Raw genomic sequence first — 10,062 nt, forward strand, 5'->3', positions numbered from 1 at the left:
CTCGGGTTTGAATCGGATATCCCAGTTCCGCCTCATTTTGATTTTTTTCCGGCACGATCTGAGTTCATTCTTTTCTGCATGCTGTTTCAATAATATAAACAACGCCTCTCTGGAATCAAACACCTGAAAAATTTACACAATTACCCAAGTTCTTTGGTCGTACATTTGAGTACTTTAGCATGTCATATTGGAAACTCTATACCAACTTCGTTAGCCTAGGATTTACACTTATACACATAATTGAAATATGTATTGTCTTGTTTGTAAAATTTAATGTTTTGTCTTTTACAGCTGTTGTTGCCATAAGCGACCTTCAAACTACAGTATTTGAGCACAACGGAGATGTACATTTGTCATGGTGTCAACCATTGGAAAAAGTTGAAGATATCGAATACGCTGTCAAGATGAAACTGATGGATGAAGGTCAATGTGGGACTACCAAAGCCAAACAAACTCCAGAACAAGAACTTCGTAACGCCATCAAGGGGACTGACTTGCCTGACGTTATGTCTACTTTTAACTTGTATGCCTATTCCAAATACAGGTTTTTTGTAACGGCTACTAATACCGCATATGAAAGCGCAACTTTGTATATCGATACTATAACACCTGAAAGAAGTAAGTGATAAGAATGAGATGTTTATCCGATCTGGAAACCTTCATCACATCAAAAAATCACAAGACCCCACCCTCAAGCTAAATTTGAAAGTACACTGTTGCTGTAAGTCATATTTTACAGCCATTAAATGTGGTGGAGGGGACACTCGAATATGAAGTGACGTGCCTGTGGATACCGGAGTACGACACTACGGGTCTATCGGTGGGATTTTTTCCAAAAAATGAGGGTCATTCAGTGTGAGCTCCAAGAAAAGGGTGTCATTATGTGTGAGAACGCTAATAATTGGATGTCATTGATCATGTTGATCGTGAAAAATAACTTTCTGGGCCAAAATGTGCAACATTTTACGAGAATGTGCCATTTGAAGCTAAAATTGCTACAAAAGTGTTAAAATTGTTCAACCCAAATTTGCACATTTGGCGTAAATTTCTAAAAAAAAGGGGGGTCATTGGGTGTCTGATGAAAAAATTGGCAGATTTTAAGGGTATCTGATTATAACACAATGGAGTTTAGGTTTCTTGTTTTAATTATTTTTTGATGTATGTTGCTTTGAAGAACCAGAATCCGAGCCACAACATGTCGAACTCTCTGACGCAACAGAGACGAGTTTGTCATTCTCCTGGGATGTTCTGCCTTGTAAAGAAAGCAATGGTGATATCATTCGTTATGAATATGTGATTCAAGTACTGGAGGATTCTGGACAGTATAAGACTGTCTCTACTGGTGGTATTAATGTACCTACTTGCTTAGTTACTATCGGCAATCTGACATGTGGGAGAGATTACAGATTTGAGGTTGCAGGGACAAATAGTGCAGGGACAGGCCCATATGCAAAACTGGATGCAACTACGTTAACCAGACGTAAGTGAATATCTTTTTGTTAATAGTTACAATTTAATTTGATTTTTATAATTGAAATATTGTATAAAAACTAACTAGCGATGTCTTCCCATGTGAAAAAAATATTATGTCCTATAATGATTAACAATATATCACCCAAAATACTTAGTATATGAATTTGTAATCATAGTTCCCGCAACTATATATAATTACAAATACAAACATTTACATTTTAGTGAGTCCGATTATTCAGAATGGAAGTTCATGAAATTCAAATCACAGCACAACATGTCTCTGAATGTGCTATATTCTTCTAAGCAAGTGTTGGCATTCTGTGACAAAATCAAAAAAGTTAAATACTTAAGTGACATACAGATATTATGTGTTTGCGCAAATGTTTGTTATTCATTTTTGTTGTTTTTATATTTGTATTTTAGCACCCGGTGCTGTTCAATCTCTGAGTGCTTATGCAGCTACCCCATATGAATGCAACGTAACGTGGCAAATACCCGCTGACATTGGTTGTCCTGAAGGGATTCTGACTTACGATGTGAGATATGAGATCACTGGCTCGAATTCATGTGGGGGCGAAGACTATCCATCAGTTAATGAGACGCTAACAGGAATTCGAAATACATCTGTTATCATCCGTGGTTTTCAGCCTTTCCCAGTGTACGTTGTGTTCGTAATGGCAAGGAATGGGGAAGTTATTGGACAACCTGAAATGAAGACTTTACTGACTAACAAATCAGGTAACAAGCTTGCTTGTTCTTTCTCCTTATTCTGTCTCCCATTCATTCCATATGTGTTTCACCTTTTATTCTGTCTCCCATTCATTCCATATGTGTTTCACCTTTCCTTCATTGTTTCATTCTTATTTCTTTCTTTTCTAACATTCTTATTCTTTCTTTGTTTCTCATTTTTAGTTACTCATTACATCTTTAACATTGTTTAAAAGGGTGTTTTTAACTCTCTTACATTCTGTACATTTACAGAATATGTAGGGTATGTAGGGTGTAGAGTGTTTTAGAGTAATTAAAGTAGCCCCAACAATGCCCAAGAGCTATTTAGCACAAAGATATTCTTTGCTATTCTTCCTTACCTTCCCCTGTAAACATCAAAAAGCAAGACACAAGCACGGGAGAACATAAAATATAAATCTGTAATAATATTGTTTTCTAACAGCACCAGGTACAGTAAGAGAACTTCGTGTTAATGCACTTTCATCAAGTGATTTGAACATTACATGGAAAGCACCATCTTATCAAGGCTGCCCAATAGAGCTTATCACATATGATGTGAAATATTATGTCATCGACAAAGCTTCTTGTGCAAAAACAAAGTCTTTTGCGGCAAATAACGGAACAGTTACAGAGGTGATAACCACGAACGTCACTATAAGTGGTCTATATCCAAACTCTACGTATGCTGTAATAGTGACGGCGAAAACAGATGTTACAGGAAAGTCTGTTATGAAAAACGGATCTACCTTCGCTTCTGGTATGTTAAAAAGTGTGTTTGTTTAAACGGTCGTTCCACGAGGTGACACGCTTGTATCCTGATGAGATCAGGCTGAACTTATTATCTTTTAAAATCAAAAATGCCATCAGCTTGGACTTATTTAAGTCTTTTGATAAAAACGCGCTCGTTTCCTTAATTTTTGCTGCAATTGTTTTCTGTATTGGTGTTCTTTGCTCTTGTTGTTATGTTATAATCATACAGGGTGTGTCAAAAAAAGTGCAATAGAGAAAAGAATCCATTTTTATTTAAGAACCGATTTGAATCTTTTAGGTTTTATATATGATATATCCATCAGTGACCTTTGTGAAAAAAAACCAAGGAATTACCTTTACTTTAAAGATGTTTATCAAAAACATACACATTTGTAGGCGGGTTTTTCAAATGTCAAAATGAAATGCGCGCAAATTGAAGTGGCGTGAATAATAAAATATCCAGCAAGTTGGACATATTGGGATTAAAAAAACTGGAGTTGGGGTCGAGTTAGGTATGAAGGTCTTAAAGTAATGTTAGAAAGTATGTTTGAACAGAAAAAAGAAATGACAATAACGCAAAAGTCAACATTATTTAAGTTAAAGTCAGTTTCAGAACTGGTGCTTTTACCGTGCATGTGTGCTCTCATTCAAAATACATGGTATCACGTGGACAAATAACGAAATTTGGTATCGCAGCAAAAGGACTCATAAAAATTAAACGGTAGTCGCGATTCAATCCATATTTTCACAAAAGGTGACTATTGAGTGTGGCATTTATAGAATAGTTCAATAATGGGAAAGTTCGACTTGGTTCTTGCATAATATTGATTCTTTGCTCTATTGCATTTTTTTACTCACCCTGTATTTCTCCATACTTCTAGAAAAAAAAAAAATGAAGTGGGCAATTATATGTCATTTATCGCGTTCATTCTTGATTTCTTTTTTAAAGGACCCAGTGTTGTTGAAATGCTTCAAGGTGTGCCTTTCAGCTCCAGTATTTCATTATCATGGCATCCACCGTATGTCCAAGGTTGTCCGTTCGAGATATTATGGTACAGATTGAACTATAGACTAATTGGCAGTGGAACATGTGGGGTGGAAGACACATCTACACAAATTTCTGGATGGATGTTAGGTCATGAATACAATATCCAGAATTTGATTCCTTACTCAACATATATCATAACAGTCTGGAGTCACAATCGAGTATCAGTTGGCGACCTCAAGGAGAAAAGAATTACAACAGCTCAATCGGGTGAGAATGAAACTTATCAATATTTGCGATTTCATTTAATGTTAAATTTAAGTAATGATGCTATATATTTTGCACCAGAACATCACCTTACCTTAAGCTGAATGCCAACAAGTACAGTTTGAAGACATGGCGATCGTCAGCATGATTTGATGTTGATGCTACCGCTGTTGCTACTAATGATAATTAATAAAAAAATGAATAATAATTAATGAGAAAACCAGTCAGAAAAAGTGTTATTTTCCGAACACTCAAGGTAAACAAATTCTCAGCTTTGAGAAATATTTAAATCTATCATTACTAATTTAACATGTTTAATATGTGTTTACATTGTGCATTACATATAGAGCCAGGAGGGCCACCACGTGAAGTACGTTTAGTTTTAGCATCTTCAACATCACACTCTATGCAATTTAAATGGAAGCAGCCTTTATGCAAGGAAAGAAATGGCATCATCACTAATTATACCTACCTGTTAACAAATAGTAGAACAGCAGATCAAACGGGCACCATAGTTGAAACATCTTATAACTTCACTGACTTGACACCTTACGTCAACTATACATTTACTGTTGCTGCAAGTACTATCGTTGGTATGGGTCCTTACAGCGATGACGTGGTTGGTATGACAAAAGAAGATAGTGAGTATGATTTGGAAAGACCTATCTGTGAAAGAATTACATTGTGTTTTTGAAATGTGTTTTTCAAATGAATGATGAGATGATTTTTTAGGTCTTGTGTTTACTGAATTGTTGTATTGACTTTGAACATCCCAAATGTCATTAATTAACATGATTTGACAAACAGCATGTCAGCTGCATCTGTCCCGGAGCCTGTGTATTTCGTATTTTTCACATTTTATTTGTATTACGTATCATGATGAATATCCACTCCTGAAGTTTCATTCTTTGTGTAATTATTTTGATTTCAATAACAGAGCCACCACCACCTACAGACCTGGGTGTATTAGACAAATATACCACCAACACATCCATAACAGTGACGTGGAATGAACCAGATCCTCCCCACGGTATTATAGACAGATACCTTGTCAGATACTGGAAAGATGGCGGCAATTCATCAACCGTTATCGTGACAAGTACAATGGCTAAAATAGACAATCTTCAGCCATATGCAAATTATTCGTTCAAAGTATGAATTCCTAAGTTCTTTTAAATAATTTCTAACTGAGTCAAACAACCATACTCATGATACTGCAGACATACATACAATCAAGAAACAAACAAATTGGATTGTACCGTTTCACAGGAACACAATCTTTACGTTGTGAACCTATCGCAAATACGAGTATAATTTGCTCATTATAAAAGACTGTTTCTTATCATTTGTGCATTTAAAATATAACCAGGTTCGAGCCTTTACTGGAGCTGGAAAAGGACCCCTGAGCGTTGCTACTTCCGCCAAGACAAAGGAAGGAAGTAAGATCTTCATCGTATCATAGCTGAGAACAGTTTGGTTATTTATATTCAATTTATAACAAAAGTAGTAGAAATAAATATACGATTTTGGCGTTTTGGCATTTTGAAAGTATGAAACTAAAATATTACTAATGTACTTGATGCCCTTTTAAAATTCTTTACCACCACCACCACCACCACCACCACCACCACCACCACCACCACCACCACCACCACCACCACCACCACCACCACCACCACCACTACTAAACTATTATTATCTTTTGAAATAATTTTCTCAGGACCGTTGGCTCCATCCAAGTTAAAGATGGTGAACAGTACTAACACGTCAATAACAATAACATGGACTAAACCATACCCAACATTGGGAGTCGAGAAACACTATCAGATTATGATTTGGAATAAAGAGGCTAGATATGCAATCAATATGAATGATTTGAATGATACGAGAATAGTAAATGTCACCGAAGCTGTTTTGAAAGGATTAAAAGCTTACCGCAACTACTACGTGAAAGTAAGATTAAGGTTTATCATTTACATCACCTCTTCATCATCATCACCATCATCATCATCACCATCATCATCATCACCGTCATCATCATCATCATCATCATCATCATCATCATCATTATCATCATTATCATCATCATCATCATCATCATCATCATCATCATCATCATCATCATCATCATCATCAACATCATCATCACGCATTACAGTTGAACCATTAAATGGGAAATGGCGTCTTTTCCCCCTACAGGTCAGAGCTTTTACAACAATTGGAGCAGGGAATTGGAGTGATATCATTATTGCCGGTACTAAAGAAGGAAGTAGGTTAAACAAATTACTGAAGTTGATTCAGTTATTTATTTGCTATGTAGTCAAACAATAATACTTCAGTCTGTAGCATATGACTGCAAGACAACAAAAGTATAATCATTCCTTTGAATCGATGCTGCTGCAATCTGCAATCATTATGTGACTAAGAAAATGTAAACTGCTGCTATGAATGAACGTATGACATATACAAGACAAATCGATGTATCGCAACACACCCATTCTAGCAGTCAAGTTAGCTCATTCGATAAGGCATTCAACTATGGTGCAAGACGTTGCGGGTTCGAACTTACTGCTAATTGTCTCGTTGTAACCATACAAAACTCGGGGAGCTGATCCTGACTGCGAAGGTCTATTGTGGAATGTCTAGGGTGTGCGTTTCTTAGCTGCAAGTCCATGTGTTGTTGTTTAGTGGTTTAAGAAATGATATGGGGACGTTACGGTAGTGGTCAGCGACAACTTGTAAAGTGTGCTGATGCTTGTGGATCAACGTCTAGGCGTTGTGCCTGTGCGTAGCGCACTATAAATTACTGCACCATTTTCTTTTTTTGTTCTGTTTTTCCTTTGGTTTCATTTCTTAAAATTGAGTAAACAAAATACAGAAAACGGAAATGGGAATAGTTTTTATGAATACTTGAGCTTAGTACTTGTATATAATTTGTCAATCATTATTTCATATATTTCTAGTACCTACAGGCCCTGCTGTAAATGTTACATTGACAACGTCACTCAAACGAATGTTGGAATTTCAATGGGAACCCCCAAACCGGAATGAAAGAAATGGCATTATTATCGGTTACCAATACAATTTCGCAAATATGAGGACTGGACTGGCTGAAATCAATACTGTTAATGGAACTGAAAACGTATTTGAAGAACTAACACCATATGTGTATTACACATTTGAAGTTGGCGCAATGTCAAAAATCGGCATTGGACCGTATAGCCGTCCCGTTATCACAAGGACACTAGAAGCTGGTATGTTATATAATTTTTCATTATTCCGCGTTATGACGAATAACAGATTGTTATAAAAGGTTTCCTGTATAACCCTTAAAGTTCCTTGTTGTGTGTTTGGTAGGGGTGGGCAAAGTTGTATTACTACCAAAGATAGTCTAGATAGCGAATAGTCGAGCATGGGTAGTGAGCATTTCTAAACCGGCTTTGTACTAAGTCTGTACTACAAGAGTTTAGATAACGTCACCCTTTACAGTCACAATAATACAAAGGGACGGTTCATAGTAACCGAGGGCTCGTCAGTATGAAAAACTACAACAATAATATTCCTGATTTAAACAAAAATGCACCCGCTTACCTCACAGCCACAAAACAACAATTGTACATTCTCCATTTTAATGCCAAAATTTATAAACATTGTTAATTATATGTAATTGAAACGCATTATGCGCTTTGTGCAAAGTGTCATTTTTATATTTATTGTGCAAATTGTGCTTTCGACTCCAATCTTTCGTCTATTTTGCCTACATTATATTGTGTTTTGCAATAAAATCAACTCTTTAAACAGTTCCACCAGCACCAGAAGAATTGACAGCTTCTAACACTGACACTACGTCTATAACGATTCAATGGTTGGAGCCTGATCCACCTCATGGTGTCATCATTAGATATCATATCCAATATTGGATGACGAGTGATCTTATGAGTACGGCAATGTCTGCAATGAATGAAAATACCGCCTTTACCTTATCAGGGCTACAACCTAATGACGAATATTCATTTAGAGTAAGTGTATTTCAACATCACACATACCCAATGTAAAATCATGTTTTGATAAAGCGGCTTTTTTTGCTTATATTATTAGGTTTTTTATTGTTGTATTTATTTTTATTTTTATTTTAATCCGCTGTGACGTAATAAAACGATTTAAACTGTCATCACGCCCTTTAATAGCAAAATGCTTGCACATACACACTTCACATGTCTTAACAACACAGGTACAGGCTGAAACATCCGCCGGGAGAGGAAATTGGAGTTCGAACGTAACAGCTGAAGCCCAGGAAGGACGTGAGTACAAATGTTTAAATTGATATTTACGAATAATATTCAATACAGCCACATTTACCAATTAAATTAAAGAAACTTTACACAATTTTGATGGCATGTTGAGCTTCTTTACCAATAATGGTAATCTGGTGCAAAAAAAAAAAATCATTGCAAAATTTTGTTTCATCTTAATTTTCTTCTACGTTTCAGTACCAAGTGCTCCATCTGACTTACAAGCAACAGGATTTGGGAAAACATCTATTGTGTTAGAATGGAGGAAATCTACAAATCCAAATGGACTAATAAAGGATTATGCTGTAAGATTGTTTTTCACTAAATGCATTGAAGCTTTTCCTCATCTTCTCGTAATACACTCTCCTTTTTATTTTTTATGTAAGATTTTTCTAACAATAATCGAGAGCCCTGCTACGCTTGGTTAGTGGACTTTCGCGGTGGGCGGGGCACAGCGTGATCATCCATATCTTCGTTCCAGAAATTGTCATGCTAAACAAAACAAAATATAAGAGTATAATTTTTATTAATCTATAGGGCGAATCCACTAGTTCTTCCACGCATGGAGATTTTGTTCCGCCGTGATTCGATAAAGGCCGAACACTCATGCTAGGTATAACACACCACCTATACCTGTACGAACACCAACTGTACGATAGATACGTTCCTTTCACACTACGCATACGCATACGCATGCGCAACTGCCATTCATCAGCTGAAATGATTCATTTTTACGATTTGTGCATGCTCTTTAACCTCTTTAACGTTACCAACCCAACCTAAGCAAATTCAATATTGTGGCCGTCTTTGTTTTCAATACGCCGACTGAAGCTTGTCATATTCTTTCATCACATATATTCAACCTCTTACTCTCACGAAAGTTTTTTACAAATACCAAAAATAACTAAATATATTCAAGGATTTGAAATATAATCATATGAATAATAACTACACCAGCGTAGGCGTTTACTTTCTATTAGTACTCATCAGTTTTTTCATCTCACAAAGGTTTTGTTTTCGTCTCACTAGTGGGCGAAGTTTTTTTTTTCAAAAAACTCCCTAGCCCCCCCCCCTAATATCTAATGGTGCGTCCTTAAGGCTACATCGAAATGTACTGTTCTATACGTTAGAATAAAGCAACGGTGTCAAGTGGTAGAACATCCTCCTGAATATACTTACATATCTCAAGCATTTAATGTCCCTTATTATTTTAGATCAAATACCAAGCACTTGAAAAACCCTACGACGCATATTTCATCTCTGATGACAGATACATTACTTTAAAGGTTCCGACGACTGCTGCAGATGATGCCATACAATATTTAGTAGATGACTTGGAGCCATCCACAAAATATGAATTCAGAGTTTCAGGCAGGACGTCCGCTGAAGCGAGGAGAGGAAGCAATCATTGAGGTGTATACGAAAATATTTACTGGTAATGGGTAAACTTACCAAAAACAATAAATAAATAAATAAATAAATAAATAAATAAATAAATAAATAAATAAATAAATAAATAAATAAATAAATAAATAAATAACAATTTGAGCTAATTCTTTAACCCTA

General features: G+C 36.0%; 2 protein-coding genes across 2 annotated transcripts in view; both read left to right on the top strand.

The window, feature by feature from the left end:
* The first annotated feature begins 404 nt into the window (after positions 1 to 404).
* The window catches only part of LOC140161605 (phosphatidylinositol phosphatase PTPRQ-like), a 45,449-nt gene continuing 35,791 nt past the window's right edge, over positions 405 to 10,062 (top strand). The window contains exons 1-7 of the mRNA XM_072184929.1: positions 405 to 618; positions 1,175 to 1,480; positions 1,897 to 2,211; positions 2,645 to 2,959; positions 3,902 to 4,207; positions 4,552 to 4,845; positions 5,142 to 5,356. Coding sequence (XP_072041030.1) covers positions 405 to 618; positions 1,175 to 1,480; positions 1,897 to 2,211; positions 2,645 to 2,959; positions 3,902 to 4,207; positions 4,552 to 4,845; positions 5,142 to 5,356 — 1,965 coding nt within the window. The remainder of the gene's footprint in view (positions 619 to 1,174; positions 1,481 to 1,896; positions 2,212 to 2,644; positions 2,960 to 3,901; positions 4,208 to 4,551; positions 4,846 to 5,141; positions 5,357 to 10,062) is intronic.
* LOC140168238 (tyrosine-protein phosphatase Lar-like) lies at positions 5,951 to 9,916 on the top strand. The gene is made up of 7 exons (XM_072191576.1): positions 5,951 to 6,157; positions 6,404 to 6,473; positions 7,168 to 7,458; positions 8,006 to 8,223; positions 8,436 to 8,505; positions 8,695 to 8,801; positions 9,711 to 9,916. The coding sequence occupies exons 1-7, from the start codon at positions 5,951 to 5,953 to the stop codon at positions 9,906 to 9,908; spliced, it is 1,161 nt and encodes a 386-aa protein (XP_072047677.1). The 3' UTR covers positions 9,909 to 9,916.

This window comes from Amphiura filiformis, chromosome 1, assembly GCF_039555335.1.
Source record: "Amphiura filiformis chromosome 1, Afil_fr2py, whole genome shotgun sequence".
NCBI lineage: Eukaryota > Metazoa > Echinodermata > Ophiuroidea > Amphilepidida > Amphiuridae > Amphiura > Amphiura filiformis.

Bases quoted from the DNA above. Each gene is read 5' to 3' on its own strand.
- LOC140168238 (XM_072191576.1), top strand. From the start codon at position 5,951: ATGGTGAACAGTACTAACACGTCAATAACAATAACATGGACTAAACCA. The intron at 6,158-6,403 runs GTAAGATTAAGG...TTCCCCCTACAG, and splicing joins ACCGCAACTACTACGTGAAA to GTCAGAGCTTTTACAACAAT. The intron at 8,802-9,710 runs GTAAGATTGTTT...TTATTATTTTAG, and splicing joins GACTAATAAAGGATTATGCT to ATCAAATACCAAGCACTTGA.